Below are 22,570 nucleotides of genomic sequence, written 5' to 3'. Positions count from 1 at the left end.
ACGACGCGTCCCAATTGCTGCACCCAGGTTCCAGTGGGCACTTCTTTGGTGGCCTATTCATTTGCTTATTATAAATAAGTCTCTAAGCTCATGGAATATTTTTGTCCCATTTTTGTTAAAGGTAAATCACACAGTACCTATATTGGCATTCTTTTCAGGCAAAAAGGGGTTTGATGGAGTGGCTGAATTTTGGAGTTACAGTGTTTTTAGAGGAGTGTATTGCACAGCTAACAAGGTCGGCAGATCAAACCACCAGCAGCTCTGAGGACAATCTTGTAAACATTCACAGCTTGGGAAACCCCGTTATAGGGCCACTATGGGTCAAAACCCACTTAGCGGCAGTCGGTTTGGTTTGACTCTATAGAGACATAGAATTTCCAGTTTTAATCATATGTGGCAACTAGACAGAACAATTTATTATACACAGCATTTTATTTAATACTAACCTATACAGCATTTCATTCAGTGTCCATTATAGTATCAGTTGTTTTATAGGTGACCAATACATGTCCATTAAATTGAATTCAGGTACATTTGCAATATCAACTGTTTTAAGTAACAAGAGCATTTTATAAGTGTTGTCTTTGGATCACCTTTTCAAATTTGAATTGACCAAAGGTTTGGAAAGTATTGTCCTATATAAAGTCTGAGGGGCTGGCCCTTAAAAAAAAAAACAGACTTTAAATGATTATATAAAGTAGCTGCTGCCTCAGATAAATACAGCAAGTTTAAGTTCTTAGTAAAGTGTCAGTGCCCTCATATTTATAAGCCTATGCCATTTTTCGATGAGCATTTTGAAGTCGCTTCATAGCATAACTATTGCTAACATGTCCTGAAAAATATTCTGGATGTTGTGCTAGCTGCTGTGTATACATTATTTAATTCTCATCACAACTCTGTCAGGAGTTAGGATGTTTGCTTTAGGGATTACTCAACTCATTTCTTCAACAGACCTCTATTGAACACCTCCCTCCCCCTTGGCAGCCATTGTTTTAAGGCCCGGGATTTTGCAGTGGGCAAAGGAAAGTTCTTGCCCCATGGATTTTGCATCCAAATGGGAGGATGGATAATAAATTGACAAGGCAACTACAGCTCAGAGCAGGTTAATAACTCTTAAGTGACAGCAATGAAATAAAAAATGCAAGTGGCCCTAACTTACAGCCAAACTCTTAATACAGTTTTCAGATCTTGTGGCTTGAATAAATTACATGGTGTCATTGTATTAAATAGCTCCCTCAGAATTGAAGTGAATAAAATTTTCCGTATAAGGGACCAGCTTTTAATCCACTACATCACCAGGGCTCTTTAATGGAAAGTATAATTTCCTTCAACTAATTTTTAATGAATTAATTGTTTGTTAATTAACAGTGAATGGAAGGGTAGAGAGTCAGTTACAACCAAAAGAAGGAAGAGCCTCACGGAGAAGGATTGCCCAGTGGCTGCAACCGTGGGGCCCAGCAGCACGAGATTGTGTCTCAATTTACCGAGTTCCAGAGCAAGGCGCGGGTGCCCCTCAGTACCTCACATGAACAATTAGAGCGGTGACAGATACATGTTTCTTGGTACTATGGTGAGCAGTAACTCTCTTAATATATCCCCCTTTTCACAAAGAAACTGGACATTGAAATTTTAAACTTTTAAAATGAAATAATTTTGTTAATTACTCCCATTGAAGAAAATGAAAAATATTGATTTCTTTTGCTTCATATTCCCACCAGTTTATTTTGTTTTTTCCAGTCTAAAAACTAGGACCATAGACCATGAATCCTTAACAAGAAGCACATGGACTTTATATATATATATATATATATACATGTAGCCATAATCTTTAGTCATTTTTTTAATGGCCAGTAAAGCCGAGGAAAAAATACAGAAAAAGGATACTCTTTGAATTGAGATATTTATATACTTTAAAATATCTGTATTAATTAGCTGATCAGTATGTTATCAACTGAAAGATACCTTTTTTTCTGAGCCAAAAGCCCTCATTTGCTCCAAAGTAAGCAAGGGCCGAGAGCAGTACTGCATTGGAAAGCACAAAGCCCTTCCTTTCCCCTCTATTTCCGAATCCTGCAGCCAAGGCGTGTGAGTCCTGCTGTCTGTCAAAGAGGATAAATGACTGTATTTTTCAGTAGTAAGGGCTTGCTGGAGCAATCGTGCAAAGCTCACTCAAAGAAGAAGAATGTGACTTGTGTGAGATAATGTCATACATTTCAGGAACTTGAGACTCTAGTGAGAGCTGGTTCTGGTGCCTGCAGACCCTTACAGCTGACTCACAGGAGCACTGAGGAGCCCTGCTGGGGCAGTGGTTACATGTGAGTGTCCCAACTTTGTGGGGTTTTCAAGATGCTGGTGGCTATTCAAAACTACCAACTGCTCCTCAGGAGAAAGTCAGGGCACTCTCCCACAAACAGTTACAGTCTTAGAAACTTGGGTGGGTGGGGAGGGGGTGCTGCTACCTTGTCCTATAGGGTCGCTATGAGTCGGTATCAAGGTGATGGCAATGAACAGCAGTGAGTGAGTAACAGGGGAGCTCACTAAGCAAGGTCACAACTTCTTTGCTCTTATTATCATGCAGCGGAAATGAAGATATTGACAACTTCCACAAAAGTATCTTAGTTTCCAGATAAAAAGAAATGATGAAAAGGCTAATATTGCTTCTGGGGTTCCAGTTCATACATGTACAGTTTATTTCAAACATGTTTAGACATGTTTCTCTGATCCGCTTTTGCTGGACACAAGTTCACTCAATAATGCACTTGTCTTAGTCTTGTTAGGGTATCTTAAAAAAAAAAAAGTCTCACAAAACAGTGGCTTCTGAGGGATCTACTGGGCCAGTTAAATGGAAGGCAGAGACGTCAGCTCAGGAGGTTCTCTGACAAAGGGTATCCAAAGATGTAATCTTGATGTATTTTCTCAGAGGACATAAGACATCACAGGGGGCTATTGCGAAGTTTCAAGAAAACTGCATTGGTGAGGAGAGAAGGCCAGGAAAGTTGTGCTGAGGAATTTTTGTGTGTGTCCATCACAGCAGAGCGCCTGCTTCAAGGGTGGCAAGTGCTGGCCAGGAGAATTTCATTGGGAGCCTTACCCCACACCAACTACAGCCCCGATCTTGCCCTTTCCAACTCCTTTTTGTTCCCCAAACTCAATGAACATTTCAAAGGAACAGGATTTGAGTCCCCAGCTGCCATTTAGGTGGACTGTAAACGGAAGAGCACAGAGTTGGAATGGTAGCCTCGCCAACTCTGCTTTCAAAAGTGGCCAGAAACAATAGCTTCACGTTTTGATATTTGGGTTGAAAGGGTTCGATTATTTTATAGCAGTACTTTTGGACTTTGTATTGGTAGTAGATGGATCTTTTGGGGACAAACCAGAGGGAGTATTTAGTATTTGGAGTTGGGCAGGGGTTGTATTTTGTTTTTTTTAAATCCCATGGGACTCCACAAGTTCTGGTAGATTCTTTTATGTAGGTTTGGAAAAATAGGTTTAAATTAGGAATGGAATTAAGAGAGAACAATAATTGGGTGTTATCCAAGATAGATAACTTTTAGGGGTCTCAGAAATGGTGTAGTATAATTCTACACTATAGAGATTATCTCTTTAAGTGTGGTTTTGATTTGTAATAAATTTTTCATGGCACATTAGATGGTATATTTTTCAAAATCTAAGATACTTAGTAGCCTTCATTAAATAGTAATTTATACAGTTTAGACAGTATCCTATAATTTTATATGGATAAAAATTACAGTCCTAACTTCTGCTGTAGTTTAACATTGTGGCTTAACTTTCAAAATATTTTGTAGTTAAGTGAATTTTTATTTTGTGTAATTGTTTCAAAAGTATAGAATATTTATCATTGGTTAAATAATCTACAAACATGGTACACTGACTATAGAGTTGGATGATTAGCAGGAGTAGCTCAAAGCGCTGAGTTTCTTGGTAGCCCTCTGCTATTTGGAAGTATGATGCATGGTGCCAATTGACGCTTGAAGCCATGGCCCAGAGAGCATAGCTTCTGGTAATTTGCCACAAACCTTTTGTGTGTTTGTAAGCACTGTAGTCTTTCTTAGTCTTCAACACCCACTCTCTACAAAGTTATTCACCATCAGAGCTTCCACTTCTTTATTGTGGAATTTCTTGGTAATGCCTCAGAAATGGACTTAAGTGGCTGCTTTTTAACAGGTCAGCAATATCCTCACAATCTCCACATCTAGCCCTAAAAAGCTCATGCTAATTAGCCTATGGACACCTTTTGACCACTCTGACTTGAACTTCCTTCTTGTCTTCTGTTTAATTTAACCTTTTGATTTTCCAATTTTTAAAAACATCCCTCTGTTCCCTTCGGAGATTCCTGGTCTTCGTTGCCTGTCAATGTTGAACTCCCCCAAGATGTCCTTTTTGCACTTCTCCATGGGACCTTTGTCTTCCTGACGGCAAATGTCGTCCTAACTTCAGCTGTCGTCTCCTGTTTCTGTTTTTTTCCCTTGGACCCACCATTTTTCAGTCTTGACTGTTCTCCTGTTTGAACCTCTCGGTCAGGAAATGGTAATCACTTCCTAAACCAACACATCCTGGGAGAATGATTTTCTCCTGATGGTTATAATGTCAACAATTCTAAGCATGGTTGTAATGATTTAGGTAAAGCAATAGAAAGTATCGGGCACATAGTAAATGCTTACTAATTTCAGGTATGATATTTCATCTCCAGAATCCAGCAGATAGTACACTTTTTAGGTATTTTCTTCAAATAACTTTTACCTTGAGCTTTGCTTCCTCTGGATGGTCGTTGGTAGGTGCTATTGGGTTGTTTCCAATTCATAGTAGCCCTCTGTATAGCAGACCAAAGCACTGCCCTGTCCTGTGCCATCTTCCCAATTGTTATGTGTACACCCATTGTTGCAGCCATAGGCAATTAGCAATAGTTGGCTCTTATATTCTTTGCTGGGATTATTTCTATAAACTCTTTTAAACAAAGATATCTAACCATTCTTTCTTATTTCAATCCACTGTTATTAGTGAAACCCAACCAATCCCATAGTCTTGGAGTCGAATCCAACTCATAAGCACCCTACATAGGGATCTGAGGCTATCAACCAGGCAGCCTCAAATTACAGCCCGCGGGCCACATGCGGCCGGCCACGGACATTTATCTGGCCCACCGGGTGTTTTTGCCCCGTTTGTGTTTTTACTTCAAAATAAGATATGTGCAGTGTGCATAGGAATTTGTTCATAGTTTGTTTTTATATATAACTATAGTCCAGCTTTCCAACGAGTCTGAGGGACAGTGAACTGGCCCCCTGTTTAAAAAGTTTGAGGTCCCTGCTTCTAAACCTTCATAGGAGCCGGTAGCCTCATTGTTTGGGTGGGTTTGAACCCCCAGTCGTGTCCATAGCAAGCAGCACCATGAGGGCATCTGTAGTTAGGGCAGGCTCAGTTGTGTTTCTCTGAATTCCACAAAATTGACTTCTGGCTCATACAACATGGTTAGTACAGGTTGGCAAGGTTGGCTCCTTCTAATTCTAGTCACTTGGGGGCTGGTTCTAATGGGGGGTTCCCTTTCAACATGTGGCCTCAGAGTCACAGTGGCAGAGGAAGAGGAAGCTGGAGCCAGACTCCACCGATTACTTCATTCCATTCTGAAGTGACAGAATTCATTGCCACTGGCATTTCACTAGTGAAAGCAAGTCAATGGCCACTCTTAATTTCCACAGTGTGAAGATGCCTGACCCTACCCTGTGCCTCAAGGAAGAGAGCAGGATCTTGTGATAGCCCCTCTTTTTGTGTAATCTTCCTAATGTGTAATTGTTATGCAGCCCCCACATACCGCATATACTCGAGTATAAGCCGACCGGAACATAAACCGAGACACCTAATTTTACCACAAAAACTGCATTAAAAATGTGCTGAAAAACTCAGCTTACACTGGAGATCCCCTTGCAGAGTGGTCTCGGGGAGGAGATGAGCCAGTCAGGGTGCGATGTAACAATGATGAGAAATACAACCTTCCTCTAGTTCCTAAAGGTTTCCTCCCCGCTCCTACTACCATGACTCGAATTCTATCTTGCAAGACTGGCTGGACCAGAGGAGGTACACTGGTACAGATAGGAACTGAAAATACAGGGAATCCAGGACGGATTCCTGGCAAAACAGGGAGGGTAAAGGGAGAATGGGTAGGAAAGAGGGAACCAATTACATGGAAGTGTGTGTGACCTCCTCCCTGGGGGACAGACAACCAAAAAGTGGATGAAGGGAGACGTCGGACAGGGCAAGATATGACAAAATACCCATTTATAAACTATCAAGGGCTCATGCGGGAGGGGGGAGCGGGGAGGGAGGGGAAAAATGAGGACCTAATGTCGGGGGTTTAAATGGAGAGAAAATGTTTTGAGAAACGATGTACAAATGCGCTTTACACAATTGATGTGTGTATGGATTGGGATAACAGTTGTATGAGCCCCTAATAAAATGTTAAAAAAGAAAAAAAAAAAAAACTCGGCTTATACGTGAGTATATCCGATACTACAGACCTCATGTGCTTTGGGGACTCTTTACCAGTCTGAACCCACAACACTGTGCAATTCAGCCAAGCTGTGCTACTCACCCTAGAGTGGCCTGTGCCTCCTAATCCCAGCACTTTTCTCCCTAATACTTCTTCCCTTGAGTATTTTCTCTACGTGTAATCATTCATACCTATCACTCAAGACTCACAACTCCATTTGTTTTGATTGGGAGCTGTCTGTTTTCTTCGGTGACATTTCATAGCACAACCTCTGTGTTCTGTTTTCCCAGTTTATAGAAGCACTGCTACTCATGTTTGCATTTATAAACTATACTCATCTTGAATAGAATTACTGTGTCTCATTCGTTGTTTTATTAATCATCATAAAGTGAAAGGCGTGACTAGCCTATTTGGGATTATGTGCTCACTTTCCAGAGATGGTCTTCTGGCTAGATATCCAGTTTGAACAGACCAAATGTATATATATGTTCCCCTTCGTGTGAAGACAAGATGATATCCTTTAACCCAGTCATTTTCAACTGCTTGATTCAGGAGTACAGAACTTAGCTCCCATCTCAGCACCCCACCCCCCGCTGGCTCTCCTGGGCACCCAACACCCTATCAGTGCCAACTAGATGTTTGTTGAAAGTCTCAATTAATTACTGGCAAGCATGTTTATGCTCGTTTAAATTCGCTGAGTCCAGAAATGTTTACAGGCATAGAATTTGCTAGAGAGAAAAAAGAAGAAGAAATTTAGGTCAGGTCATTGAGAATGTTTATAAGAAGTAAGTAAAATCCAAGAAAACATGCAACTTTCATAAGATACATGCTGTCATGAAAGCATTTCAGAACTGTAACTGTTGTGTACAGGTGATCTCAAAGCCACTGTGAAAGCTAGAGCCCCCACATGTCCTCTCCTTTCATCCCGTGTTCCTTGGGTCATCTTGTTTCTCAGCAGCACACGTGCCCTGGCCTAGGGTGCTCACCGTGCGCTCCTCTCAGACCCGAATGTGCCTGCTCCACAGCATTCGGTTCACCGTCTGCCCTTCAGAGACGTGTTCACTGCACTGGCCGCCCTCTCACATGTTCCAGCCCCTCTTCCTCAGCCCATCTTACTTTCTTCCTATCACGTATCTATCCCTTCTGCATGCTTTTGTTTATTGTCTGTCTCCATCACTAGAATGAAAACCTGCCCTTTCTATCGTACCTCCTGCCCTAAGAACAGTGCCCCCTAGAGAGTAGCTCCAAAGTGACTGTATTCTAAAGGAATGACCAAACCCCAGGAGTGGTGGTTGGTTTTGTTGTTTTGAAGAAATCAACATTCCATGTGGTGGAATTTTCGGTTTTAACATCCTGTTGAAGAGGAATTGTGGAGGTTGCAGGCTCCCTGGTGCTGTGCCCTCCTTGATAACTGCCAAGGTACTGCTTCCTGCCATTGGAGCCAGGCTTCAGAACCATGGATACAGCTTTGTTACCAAGGCTATAATTGAGGCAGAAGTTTTTGACTAAAGAAACCTTGCTTATAATTTATGACTATCCCTCCCTAACGCCTCTGGATGTTAACTTTGTGGCATATAAACCCATGTGCTCACATGCAGGGCGCACAAACACATTTAGGTACCAGACTAAGTCATAACACTTAATGCGGTGCATTTATATGCAGACCGTACAGGAATGTTGGAAATACTAAACTGTAAATGTCTGCCATTTCCAGAAATCGAAGACTTCGGCTCCGAGACTTCAATTTTATATACTAAACAGAGAGGAGTGTTTTATCAGAATTTTCCCTTAATTGGAGTTTCTTATCCTTACAGTTGGTAAACTAGCCACATGCTATGTAGCCACATGCAGTTTGTGTGCTGATATTTGCCAGTGACGTCATCAAGAGGGACTGTCCCTCACCATTTTTGTGATAAGTGCAAAATACACGCTTGTTGAATAAATGATGACTACGTGATTGACAAAAATGTTAGATGGCTGTGTTAAAGTGGAGTCAAGCTTATTAAGCAGTAACTTTGGTTCATAATAATTTCAAGTTCCATAGTTTAGGACAGGAATACTATTTAGGATAGAAAAATCGTTAACCTAGAAGAACTCCAGTAGGACCAGAGAAGATTGTTTTTGTTTCCCTGCAAGGAATAGCACTTTAAAATCCAGCAACTAGCGCTGGTGTGTTCAAATATGTATTGCAACAGTGATGGGTTATCTGGTTAGCTCCTGGGGCTTAAGGTGAATAAATAGCTCTTTTTGGATCATTTAAGCACAGGACGGGAAGTGGGAATTCAAGCCCAGAGCTTTTGCATCCATATCACTCCAGGGGTCCTAAAACTTTTTAAACAGGGGCCCAGTTCATCGTCCCTTAGACTGTTGGAAGGCCAGACTATAGTTTAAAAAAACTATGAACAAATTCCTATGCACACTGGACAAGTCGGCTGCTAAGCAGGACAGGCAGCGGGGGCAAAAATACCCGGCGGGCCAGATAAATGTCCTCTGTGGGCCGCATGTGGCCCACGGGCCGTAGTTTGAGGGCCCCTGCACTAGTCTATCCTCGTTATTAAGAGTGGGGCGGGGGGCGGGGGTGGGGGGGGCGGCGGCAGGTACAGACAAGCTTGAAAATGATCAGTTTGGGAAACATTTTAAAACTTTTTATTATGAATTTGTTGAAAACTTACAGAGCAAATCTGCTTTCCCTTCAGTGATCCAGACACATTTTGTTTCATGTCATTGATTGCTGTCACCACAGCATAACATCTCACGTCCACGGTCCAGCCTGTATCTCCCTTGCATTCCTCTCCTTTCCTACCTCGTCCTGCCTTCCGAAAGGTCCTAGGGCAGATGCTACCCTTTTGAGCTCAAAGGGTTGACTATTCTAAGGGGTGGAACTTCCATAGGGTTCTGGTCGTTATCTGTTTGGGGTATCGTAAAACAATACACTGTGTTTCCTGCCTCACCCCCACCCTTTGGCATATTGATACCACACTTCTTAGAGTGATAAAGACTGATGTGACAGGTGCACATCACTGCACCTTCCACAGGCTAATTTCACACTGGAATTTACCTCTCTTTAGTTCTTGGCAAAAATGTACATCGGTCAGCAAAATTGACATATACTCCTATGTTTTCAGCAAATTTAACTCCAGGATAATGGGGAATAAAACAAACTTGCAAAGTAAATAAGAAATTGAATTAAGAGTAAACTGCTTACCTTAGTAGAGTCATTTTCAGCTTTTAAATGTTATAGAAGTCTATATCTAATGTTTCTCGATTGTCACTATTTTCTTTTATTACTGTAAACTTTAGGTTCACTAACTTATTTGGCCAGTGTCCCCTTTTCAGAAAAAAAATTGCGCCACTCAAGTAATTACAAGAATCCCATAATCCAGGATAAAGTGTAAACATCTGTCTTTGAGCCTCCCTGGATCATTCCGGCAACCCCCAGGGGGCGATATCACCCACCTTGGGAAGCACTGCTTTAACCTCAAATAACTGAATACATAAAAACATCCATAATCAGAACCAAATTAAAGCAGCAAATATAACTGTTTAGAATTGAGTCAACAAAGGATGATTTGTGAATAATTCCTGCCACCTCTGCACAGCAGGCAGCTGCCACTTTCTCACAGGGTGATGTGGGCCGGCCCGATCGATAGCCTGCTTCCAAAATTTTTACCCCAGCCCACTGCCCACACACAACAATCAAGGCAAAGCCCAGAGTCCTTCCTGTTACGTGCTCGTAGTTGCACTATTAGCCTTGCCATAGATTGTTGACCAACTTCCAGCATGGTGACTTTCGATTGGTTTCTGAGCATATTGTCCAGCTCTGGAGTCAGCAAACCAACACTCTCAAGCCGTTTATGGCTCTTTCAGGACTTACGTGTGGCTCTGAAGTGAAACTGAAAAATCTCAAAGGATATTATTCAGATAATGGTGATCTCATTTGTTTGTAAAAATATGCTTATGGCTCCCGAATAATTTTTAAATTGTGAGACACAGGATTGGCTCTTCAGTCTCAAAAGTTTGCCCCTCGACCCTTCATTTTTCTTTCAAATGGAGACAAGGAGAACATCTTCCTCTTGTTTTAGGAATGTCGGTTTAGATCAAGGTCCCTGGATGGTGCAAATGATTAAGCACTTGACTACTAGCCGTAAGGTTGGAGGTTCGAAGCCATCCAGAGGCACCTGGAAAGACAGCTGTGGTGACCTCCTCCAGAGACGTCCCAGCTTTGAATCCCTGTGGAGGACCGCTCTGCTCCGTGTCTCGGGGTCACCCTGAGTTGGAATTGGCTCAATGGCAACTAGCAGCAACATTTCTATTGACAGTATGAAGTGGAGCAAAGTAAAATAAGTTGTTTTTCATTCACAGCTAAGAAAAATGCCAATCCCTCTTCGAAAATGTCATCATTACTAGAAAATCATATTAGGTTTTTTTTTGTTTTGTTTTATTTTGTTTTCATGACGAGACCATTGGCCTCAGAGTCAGGCATTGATGATAAATTTTTTTGTAAAAATGTCCCACTTGTCTAATTTCTTTTTGAAGGGAAAAGTAAAACACAGAAAATTAAGACGAATGGTTTTGGAAACATCTTTTTTTATCTGTAGGGCAGCCTGAAAGCCTAGTGGCCCACGCAAAGCAGCATATTCTTTTAATGAGCCCGCCGATTTCCCATGCATGGTCTTCCTCTGGGCTCCTCCGACTGCAGAGACAAGTCTGGTCTTGCATGGTTGCATTAAGGCTAGCCCTGATGAGTAGAAAGCGCATGCAGGACCACAGTAGTTGAAGATGTTTCCGTCTTAAAGCCACAGCTCATGAATGGTACAATTTAAGTAACCTCTAGAGCTTGCATCTGACACACCTTTTCTGTCTTTTCCTTTCCACTCTGCCCTCACTTTTTATCCATCCACCTGCTGACAGTGTCTTTACATCCAAAATGCAAAGCAGACAGATGGGCCTCTCCGGGAAGAACATGACGAAAAGCACCAGCATCAGTGGGGACATGTGCTCGCTGGACAAGAAGGACGGCAGCCAATCGGACACGGCGGTGGGTGCCTTGGGCACCAGCAGCAAGAAGCGTCGATCCAGCCTTGGGGCCAAAATGGTAGCTATTGTTGGTCTCTCAAGGAAAAGTCGCAGCGCTTCTCAGCTCAGCCAAACGGGTAGGAATTGTTTTTGCTTCTTTTGACGTTGTTTGTCATTCAAACACCTACTCTCTTTGCTAATCCCTTGTATTGCAGTGGCCTGTGGATGATCACATCTTCCAGAAGCAGAGGAGCCTAACCTTTCTGGCACGTAAAAAAAAAAAAAAAAAACGGGCTTCATTTTTCAGTGACCGCTAAGCCTGCCTCAAAGTGTGTGTAGGCTGGGAGGACGTTGACCTGTGTGTGTCTTTCTCCTCAGGGAGGAGTTAAGCGCGGTACCCCGCTGGTCAGTGGCAATGCTTTGTAAAGATGCTCAGATCTGCCAAAGATCTGTTTCTCTTCTGGTAACGCTCCTTGTAAATTTCAGGGTGTTTTTTCTCCCCAAGTTGGAACCAGACAAATGCACTTTGGTGCTCACAAGTCGCCATGCTGGAGAGGACGCCTCGTCGTCTTTGTGTGACTAATGTAGGTCTTTGACTGCTGACAGCCTGCCTGCCTTCTCCGTTTGTAAGCAACATTTACTTCCAGTGCTGTCCTTTCCTCCCTGTTAAACTTCAAGCAGCACTGTTCTCCAGCAGCAAGGATGGAAGGGGTTTTCTGCTGACAGTGAAGATACTCAAAGCTTTGCTTCTTTACAATTCAGTCTCTAAATCACATCTGCAAAAAATAAATTACATACAACACTCCTACTCAGAAAAGCCACTGTTAGCAATTAAGAAAATTTGTGAGTCAAAGCAATGTCTTTTTTTTTTTTCAAATGGGTGTTACTAATTAAACATTAAATCCCTGGAATCTCGAAAATAATAGCATATCTTCTACTTAGCAAACAGGCGAGAGCATATAATATGGTGTTTCTTTTACAGCAAATAAATTATAGGCAACTGGATTAAATCTAATTTATGCCTGAATACAGCAGTTCTTGTACACAGATGTCAGGACATAAATCTACAACCCCACAAAATTCTAAGAGTACTTTCATTCTTGGACCCGGCTAATCAGTTTTTTAGACTATAACTGTGATTTTGGAATTTAAACCTTATATAATATTATTTTGAGATGATTATTAGGTGATATTCTGTGTACCCCAGTTACAACTCACTCTATTTAATGTGATTACTGTGGTAGGAATGGTTCTTCTGACGCTTTCAAATGCTGCTTCACATTTTTAATGTAGATCCAGATTTGAATTTTGAACATAGCAATCATATGTAAGCTGGATATTTAAATTGCTGAAACACACGTAATTAACTGTGTTGTGCTAAAATGATAGTAGCCGTTGAAATAGATTTTGTTTTTACGTTTCTCTATTGGAACTGTAATTTTGGCCTTTTCTCTTTTACATTTTCAAGCATTAAGAACCTAAAACAGACATGTGCTATTAAAGTAAATATTAAAGTTTTATTAATAACAATTGAAGACTTATTGCATGATAGAGAACAAAGACAAGTAAGAAATAGTTTATAACTCTGAGTGGCTTATAATCTAGTAGAAGGCAGACACGTAAACAGAATGTCTTAAGGTCTTTTGTCGGAGGTAAAACTAGAATTAAATAAAAAAGTGCACTGGAGGCTCCTCTTTAGACCACTTGATCCAGCAAGGGGTTTTTAGGAGTTAATTCCTAGAAGGGATACCTGCTCTGAATAGCTAAAGAAGATTCACTATTAACCAGGCATCAGTACCAAATAGAAACCATTGAATGATCAGCAACCCAATGTCATCTTCACGTGGAATGTGGAAGAGATGGTATTAACGAGGAGGCCGGCAGGATCACATTTCAGTGAGGCTGCCTTGACCTAACAGAGGCCCCAGCTGGTAAAGAGCTGAGGACTAGTTAGCAAAGTAGTCTTGGTTCAGACAGAGAAAAGATCTTGTAAGGTGGCACTTGTAGTACAGATAGAGATCAAGGAAATGTTTGAAGGGCATATTTAGGAGAACATCTGGCTGATTACAGTCCCTGGGGGGCACAAGCCATTTGCATTCAATGACTAACTTAAGGGTTGGTGGTTTAAATCCACCCAGCAACAGCCGCCCTGTAAAACATAGGGCTGGAGACCTGCTTCCAAACCAAATAAGCCAAGAAAACCCCTGGGGAGCAGCTCTGCTAGGTGATCCTTGGGGTTGCCTTGAATAGGAACCGTCATGGGGTTTGTGTGGTGGTTGTTGTGATTACTGGTATGTGGGCTAGTGAAGGAGAGAGAATTCTAAGGGTTTCTCCCATGTTTCTGACTTTCAAAACTGAGTTGAGAGTACTGTTGCTACTGCGTATTGAAAGCATCAGAGAAACAGCAGTCCAGTGAAAGAAGGATGTGAGTGATCGTTTGATGATGCGCTGCTGTGGTATGTTATCCATGTAGCATTCAGGCTGACATTTCAAGAACATGATGTTAGCACACTTAAGAACTAAAGACTTATCCTTTGGTATATCCTATAACCCCTTCCTACATATAGAATGGTAGAAAATAAAACATTGAACTTTTTTGTTGTGTTCATTAATGATGACCCTATACTAATTAAAATACTTAGCATTTAAAAAATATAAAGATATTTGTACCTACTTATGGATGATGGATTTCAAAGTATCTCTCACTTCCAAATTTTGAGTTTTAATTATAGGATTGTTTTATAATGACTAGACTCTAAATTTCAGTGGACTTCTATATCCTATATTTGTATGTATACATGTATGTTTTACTTATGGTTTTATGCCTTGTCCATTTAAGAAAAATGTAATCACAGTCTCCCATAATATTTAGAACTGCTATCATTATCCCAATTCTACCTTACAAATCTGGCTAGACCAGAGGATGTACACTGGTACAGATAAGAGCTGGAAACACACCAATAATGAGAGTAGCGATACCGGGAGGGTAAGGGAAAGGTGGGGGGAGAAAGGGGAAACCAATCACAATGATCTACCTATAACCCCCTCCCTGTGGGGCAGACAACAGAAAAGTGGTGAAGGGAGATATCAGACAGTGTAAGACATGACAAAATAATAATTTATAAATTGTCAAGAGTTCATGAGGGAGGGGGGAAATGAGGAGCTGATACGAAGTGCTCAAGTAGAAAGAAAATGTTTTGAGAACGATGATGGCAACAAATGTACAAATGTGTTTGACACAATGGATGGATGGATTGTGGTAAGAGTTGTACAAGCCCCCAATAAAATGATTTTTAAAAAGAAAAGAAATACTATGAAGCACAGGTCTAATTCTGACGTAGATGGCCTCCCCAGGAGTCAGAATCAGTTTGATGGAAACTTCTTTTTAAATTCCAGGCTGGGCAGTTTTTCTTCTTTACATTATCTTCAATGTCTGCAATAGTATCAAATACAGTGATCTTCATTCTGTGTCTATTTACTCCATTGGGTGTGTGTTTCAGTCCCCTGAGGTACAGAAGGAGAATAAAACTTATTTGTATCTTTCAATTCAAAAGACAAAAATGATTTTTAGTATCAATATCTAAAATACGTTTGATCCTGGTGTTCTTAGTTGTTCTGGTGTTAATCTTCACAATTTACCTTATTGGACTAAAGGAACCGTTGTTGTTGTTGTTGTTGGTGGTGGTGGTGGTGGTGGTGGTGGTTGCCTGTGAGTCCACTGGCGGAGCAAGTGTGTCAGTCCATCTCATTGAAGATTCTCTTCTTTTCCATTGTCCTTCTAGATTACCAAATGTCATCCCATAGGGATTGGTCTCTCCTAATGACGTGTAGAAAGTAAGCATGACAGTTGACTGTCTTCTCTTATAAAGAACATTTTGATTTTATTTCTTCTAAAGTTAATTTGTTTATTTTTCTACCCATCCATGGAATAATCAATATCTGTTGTCAATACCACAATTCAAGTGCATTAATTCTTCTTCTTTTTTGCATTGTCTACTTTTACATTTAATTTTGTAGATCATAATACATTATGAATACCTTCCATAGAGTGAGGATTCCAGAACACTTAATTTTGCTCCAGTGGAGTCTGCCTTTGTATCATAAGAGGCAATAGCTTCAACAAAACGGAGATCCTGCCTGGTTCAAAATGGGGGTGTGTGTGCAGGGTTGTACTTACTCAGTCTTATCACATTTACTCAAACCTGTATGCAAAGCAAATCACCCGAGAGGCTGCACTAAATCCAGAAGAACTCAGCATTCAGACTGCAGGAGGACTGCTCACAGCCTGCAATAAGCAGATGACACAACCTTACTGGAGTAAGTGAAGACAACTTGAAATGCTGCTTCCAGAAAAGCGTCAGCCTGCAGTATGGGTATACATGAATGTGAAGAAAATGAAACTCTCACCGCTGGACCAATCAGCAACATCATGATAAAATAGAAAAGTTAAGCTGTCAAAGATATCATTTTACTTGGATCAGCAATCAATGCCCATGCAGTCAGCCGCCAAGAAATCTAACTGTATATTGCACTGAACAAATCTCTTGCATGTTGCCGTGAGCAGAAGACTTCTTTAAAGTTCTGAAAGGCTAAGAAAGAGGCCACTGTAATGATTAAGATGCGCCTGACCCCAGCTGTGGGTGCTTGTATTGCTTCATAGGTATGTGAGAACTGGACAATGAAAAAGCACATTGTAGTTCATACAAAGATTTGAGATTTTTTTCTAAGTCAAAATTCAGGAAAGAATGTCAGTCGGTGAAAAACATAATTAGCAAGGTGAATGTTTTCACTGGAATGCTCACAGCTGGAGGCATCTGTGTTATCACGTGCATTTTAACGCGAGAAACAGAGATGCAGACAGCTTCAACGTGAACACACAGCTCCAGAGCTGGTCCTCTCCATGTGGCCCCACTGTTGCCAGCAGGGTATTTGTATAATTAGTTCAAATCGTTAGCGGGAAAGAGGAACTTCAAATTAAAAGCTCCTCAGGGGAAGTGTGTTTAATCTAATATGGGTTTTATTTAATTTAATTGGACATAATTTTAGGATGTAAATAGCCAAGAGGCATTGTGCATGCTAGTAATCAGTAAAGGCTTAGTAACTGTAAATAACTAAACCATAAAGACTTCAATTCTGAATGCAGACATATATAACTAAAGAACAGTCCTCTAATGTCATTAAAATTAAATGTATAAAGGGCATTGAACGTCATACTGTAAGTGGAAAAACAATTTATAAGGTAAAGACCTCTTTTAATGAAATTTCCATATACTCTGAATAAGTTTGAGTTGTGAAGTTGCTAGATACGTGTTCAATTGATAGCTGCTCCTCTTACCTACTGGGAAGATTTCCAAAAAGTCATTTGCAGTTCTTTGCTGGAAATTGAATAAAGCCCTTGCTGGGCAGTGTAAAATTATCCTAGGAGTGATGCGAGCTCACTTTTCCAATGTATGGGAAACGATGGGACTGTTGGCTCCTTGTCCTATTGCGCTTGAGGGCTCTTTCACAGAATTCATAGAATGAAAAACACTAAAGTAAAATGCCTTTTTCTTGGTTGCTGCTGTAACGGAGCAAACCCTTTCAAGTTTTTATTTTAAGGTACGGTTTTTTATTAAAACTCACACTCAGTTATGACTATCTTATGACACTCTTTTTATTTTTCCTTACATTATGATTTACTAGAAGGTCAAACCAGTTCTGTTGGGTCAGTTCCTGTGACCCTACGTGTGTCAGAGTAGAACTGTGCCCCGTAGGGTTTCCAAAGAGTGATATTTAGAAGTAGATAGCCAGTACTTCCACCCACGGGGCCTCTGCGTCGACTCAAACGTGCCAACTTTTGGTTAGCAACCGAACACATGCACCATTTGTATCACCCAGGGACTCCTACTAGAGGCCAGAATTAATATATGATAATAATATGGGATTGAAAAATAATACGTAGTGACTGAACTTCTGTCTGAACCGCGACTGTGTTCTCCTATTGTGGTATGTGCTAAAGAGACTGTGATCCTTCTCAGGTGGTGTGGATGTTCCAATGGGAGAGACAAGTCTGATCAAATTAGTAAAGTGAAAATTGATCAAAATTACCGAGCTTGTTTCCACAGTGTGTAATGGGATACTGAGTCAGTTGGCCAAAATGTATCTTTCTACCTACTATGCTCTTCCTTGACATCAGACATGCTAGGGTCTTTACAAAGTGTTGCGTGATGTGTCCCCTCTGCCTTTGTGTTTGGGTTGCTTTACAGTATATATGCAAAAATGGCAGAGAGGCCGTGTCTGATCTCTGCTGCCTATCCAAGGGAGAATGACTCTACTCCAGTCCAAAGCCAATTGCCACAACACAGAGGTCAGACGTGCCTCCAGCCTTCTTTCTTTAATTATTCTGATACCAATCTTTCTTCTCCCTGCACTTCACGTTTCTGTTGTGTTCAATAGCTCATTGCAGTGGCCACACAGAACTCACAGGGGGTTTATTAGGGAAGTTGACAGTTACCATAAGCCAGGATCAGAAAGCTTTGAGAATATAGTCTTTTATCCACAACAGTGACTCTGCTCAGCCTACACCCAAGTCTCTCTCTCTCTGGGCCTCATCCTCTCAGTCACGTGGTCCCTTGGCCTCTGATCTTCCTGGACCTAGCAGTGCACCCACTACTCTGTCTCATCTTGGTGCTGCTTCTCCATTCTGTCTCATGGTCTCCTTGCCTAGACCTCTTGTCTCAGTATGGCATGGCCTCTCCTGCCTCTGCCACTTCCAGTAAGGAAGGATCTCAAATGGGCGTGGTTATCTAGGGAAGAGCTTGGTGCTCTTCTCCCTGATGGCTCTGGGAATTCTCTCTCTTTTCTTTTTATTATACGGGGAAGGGCACCTAAAACGGACCAATCCCCTCTATTTGTGTTTCATTCATCCTATGTGCACAAGTCCCACTCAGTCATTTGCTGGGAGTTACAAGGACTTGTGTAAAGACCCATGGTAAGTGCTTTCAGCTCGCCACAATGTGCTAGATAGACCATTTCTATGAACATGACCCATGAATCTCCTTGTGGACTCAATGTTTGCTTTGTTTTCTATTAAAAAACAATGAAATCCAAATGATTTTTGGAAAGAGAATTAAGTTTAACTATATGGAATTAGAATTTGTATACCGGGGGGGTGCTTGGGGAGGCAATAGATTCTAGTCTCATCTAGAGAAATATACTTAAGGTTAAAATATTGGAAAATTGATCTAGTGAATTTCTCCTTGGCATTAAAGTTTGATGCTGGCATAAGAATACAAAATCTTTTAGTCCATAAAGTATTAGGGGTCTTGGTTTGGGTTTGCTTTATGAGGGCTACTTCAGCTTTTACTTGAAGCATTGTGACTGAAGCTAAGACAGGAGAGGGGGCAGAGGTAATGCAGGAGTCTGAGACAAGTTGGGGAAATGTTCTGCTGGGAAATTAACAGTAAGGTAGCAGGTGGTGAAGTTTAGAAAGGTGGAGGCAGAGGAAAACACTATCAGCAAACCAGGAGGCCCTCAGGGGCTGTGAATAGAGTGGAAGCCTTTCAACTTCAACACTGTTCAGCCACATGACGTGGCCAAGGCAGAGGAACTGCCTCCTGCCCTATCCTTTCCAATCCCATTGACCTCAGAAGTGTCTCCATTTCTCGACCCCGTCCATCTCTTTCCTCTCCCTGCCCGCAGGCATTTCATCCCAGAAGTGTAGCTCTCTGTGTCCCAGGAAAGATGAGCTGGCCAAAGGTTTCTGACTTGATTCAATTAGATGGATTTCTTCTTTCTTTAAGGGGTCAGTTATGAAATTATAATATTCCCCAAACCCAAAACTCTGCCATCAAGTCAATGCCAACTCATAGTGACCCTGTAGGACAGGGTAGAGCTGTCCCAGTGAGTTTCTACTCTTCACAGGAGTAGAAAGCCCCATATTTTACCTGCGGAGCAGCTGGTGGTTTCAAAACTGCTGACCTTGCAGTTAGCAGCCCAACACACAACCACTGTGCCCTCAGGGCTTCTAATCATTATACTGGGAACCCCAGTTAAATGAAGTTCTTCTTCAATATGTTAAAATAACTCTAAAGAAAAGAAAACAGAGAGACTGTTTAAGAGCTTTTCTCATTTGACATATTTAGTTTAGAAAGTCTTTCCCTAAAAATAAGAACAATAAAAATATTTGTGTTTGAAAAACAAAGTCGTAAATGTAATGAACAATGCGAAAGAAAGCATACCATGTAACAAGCAGAGAGACTTACGATGTTTGAAAGTTCCCTTCTTATTTCTACCTAAAATGGAAATCTGACATTCTTTTCCAAGGGAGTTTGAGATTTTTCTCTTTCACATCATACAGGACAATGGCCGGTTTTAAAACTATGAAGGACCCTCTCTAAATCAAATTCTAGAACTTCATCTCTCTTAGAGTCAAATATCGTTGGTGTAATGTTTTATCATGATGAAGACAGATTCACATCGTTTGTACATTTGACTAGAAGAACCTTTCATGTATTCAGTTATGAAGGAGAGGGCAGTGATGCTCTGTCTAGAATTCTCACCTTCTATCTGGGAGGCCAGGGTTTGTGCACTGGCTGGTGCCCTGGAGCCATCACCCCTCTGTTATCTCAGGCTTGGCCATTGCTGGAAGACTGAGCAGGTTTCCATGTGGCTGGCAGACGGAGGAGAAAGACCTGGTAATCTATTTCAGAAAAATCAGCCAAGGAGAGTGGAATGGATAACAAGCATCCCAGCCTGTTGTACACAGGAATTCAATTGGGAGAGGCTCAGTGGCCACGAACGGCTATACATAGTATCATTTCTGAGTTTCACAGTCTCAACATGAATACAACTTCTTCATCGATACTGTGTTCTGTATTATGCCTCTTTATAATCCTGGATCTAGATTTGTTTTGAACTTGGTGTATATAATTAAATATATGTTTTCAATATATAATTTAATATATTCTAATATATACATAGATATGTTTTAATATTTTAAAATATATTTTTCTGAAAATATATTTGTTTTGAACTTACCTTAATGTGTAGAAACTTAAACTAGGAAAAGATATGATGTCCTATAAAGACACTCATAGTGATATCAGTCAGGCCTGACGCAATGGAACTTACTTTCTGATTGTTTTATTAAATATCTCTGTGTGCCAGTAAGACGTCCTCTTGTATGATTTGGGGGCTTATTGTGAATAATAGAACTATGTACATTTATTTAACTCTAACTGGTTTTATTCTCTTTGTCTTTGGTGAATGCTCAATCAGCCTTTCTTTATCTGTTCTTGGTATATTTGCTCTTTATTCTTAAAACCTCTATAAGTTTTATTTTATTTTTCATATACCAAGATCTATTAATATTCTATTATAGTCAAATATTTCCTAGAATTGTGAAGATTTTCAAGAATATTAAAAACATGAAAGACTCGTTTTTTAAAAGTAATCTATGTTAAGAAATATTCAGTATGATTAAGTATGTTTCTAATAAGGAAATGATGTTATGCAAAGGGATATGAATGATGAATGATGAAAAAATTGCGCAAACCTCAAAAAGCTTAAGACCTATGAAGGCAGATACACCAGACAATATATAAGTGGCAGTAATACCAGAAGATTTCAAAAAGATTTATCTAGCTATAGCTATATCTCTCTGTGTATAAATGTAGATAGGTATAATATTTTTATTGACTATCTTACTCATTCCAATATATCCCTTCCATACAGTTCTGTTGTTCAATCCCATGGAGTGGGGCCATACAGTCATCAGTGCTCTCAAATCCCCTCCCCCTCCCTGCCCCTCTCACTTTCCGTACCCCCAGGGAACCCGGACTCCTGCCACTGTCTCTCAGGGGTCATCTATCTTGACTATCATGTACCGAGTGCAGAAGATCACTTCTGCCTGGAATTGATTGTGTACAGTGTCTTAGGACATCAGGAATATATTTCAGAGAAAGATCTGTTTTTCTAACTTGACTAGCGTATTGGTTTTCACACTTTCTCCCTAAGCAGTTGGGACCTTTGGAAGAGTAGGAAGGTACAGGCTGTAAGATGTTCCGAGGATGAGAATGCATGTCACATCCCACCCACCCCCACTCCCACCAGGGACTGCACTGTGTTCTCTGTGGTTCTAGGTGCCCTCCAGTCGGTTCCAACCCGTAGGACCTCGGCACAGCAGACGAAACGCTGCCCGGTCCTGCGCCACCTCTCCACCGTTCCTGTGCTTGAGCCCATTGTTGCAGCCACGGCTTCCGTCTCTCTCAGGGGTCCTTTCTCTCTCTCTCTCTCTCTCTCTCTCTCTCTCTCTCTCTCTCTCTCTCTCTCTCTCTCTCTCTCCCAAGCTTGATGTCCTTCTCCAGGGACTGCTCTCTCCTGATAACATGTCCAAAGGATGTAAGACAAAGTCTCACCATCCTGGCCTTTGCAGAGCACTCTGGATTTAACTTCTTCCAAGACAGATTTGTTTGTCCATTTGGCAGTCCAGGGTACTTTCAGTAATAAAGCATGGTGTCCAAGAAGTAAGGTTCGGATAAGAGGCTAGAGAGCTGGGCAGAGACACATCGTGGACTATCTAAAAGTCAGGTACAGGATGTTGGATTTCATCCTAAAACAGCTGACAGTTCTAGCAGATGGGGAAAGACCGGAGAAGCCTCAGGAGAGTGTTGTACCCGTGGAGACAGTCGTGGTGTAGGCTGGTGCTGAGAAGGGGAAGCTAGGGTTGGGTTTGAGAGCGAGTATCAGTCAGTACATGAGAGGGGAGGAAGAGGGATAACACAACGAATTTGGGAATTGCTCAAACAAGTGGGTACATGTATGTTTTTGCTATTTATTGAAATAGGGGAACCAGCGCAGACAAAATGAGACTATGAGGTTGCTCCGATGAGTGAAAATTTGTATGAGTGCTTTTATGTGCCAAATGTTGCATAAGATGATTTTCAGTACATTAATTTTATTGTCAGTAAATATAAGCTGTAAGATGTGGGGCAGTTCAGAGCAACAGAACTGAGGGGGCAGCTATAGAGGGTCAGTAGGGATGAAGGGCCGTTGTAGTTCAGGGGCTGATCA

At 41.2% G+C, this 22,570-nt stretch overlaps 1 protein-coding gene across 31 annotated transcripts in view; it reads left to right on the top strand.

The window, feature by feature from the left end:
• Positions 1-22,570, top strand: part of RIMS2 (regulating synaptic membrane exocytosis 2) — a 438,267-nt gene that overhangs the window by 361,484 nt on the left and 54,213 nt on the right. For 18 of the 31 annotated variants that reach the window (XM_045287803.1, XM_045287759.1, XM_045287752.1 and 15 more), the window contains one exon: positions 11,414-11,655. The exons of the other annotated variants lie outside the window; for them this stretch is intronic. In XM_045287803.1, coding sequence (XP_045143738.1) covers positions 11,414-11,655 — 242 coding nt within the window. The remainder of the gene's footprint in view (positions 1-11,413; positions 11,656-22,570) is intronic. 31 annotated transcript variants of the gene reach the window in all.

Source organism: Echinops telfairi, unplaced genomic scaffold (assembly GCF_000313985.2).
Source record: "Echinops telfairi isolate 266 unplaced genomic scaffold, ASM31398v2 ScPeMD7_1;HRSCAF=3_0, whole genome shotgun sequence".
Lineage (NCBI taxonomy): Eukaryota > Metazoa > Chordata > Mammalia > Afrosoricida > Tenrecidae > Echinops > Echinops telfairi.
Note: the sequence above shows the minus strand (reverse complement) of the source record. Positions and strands in the feature narration are given on the sequence as shown.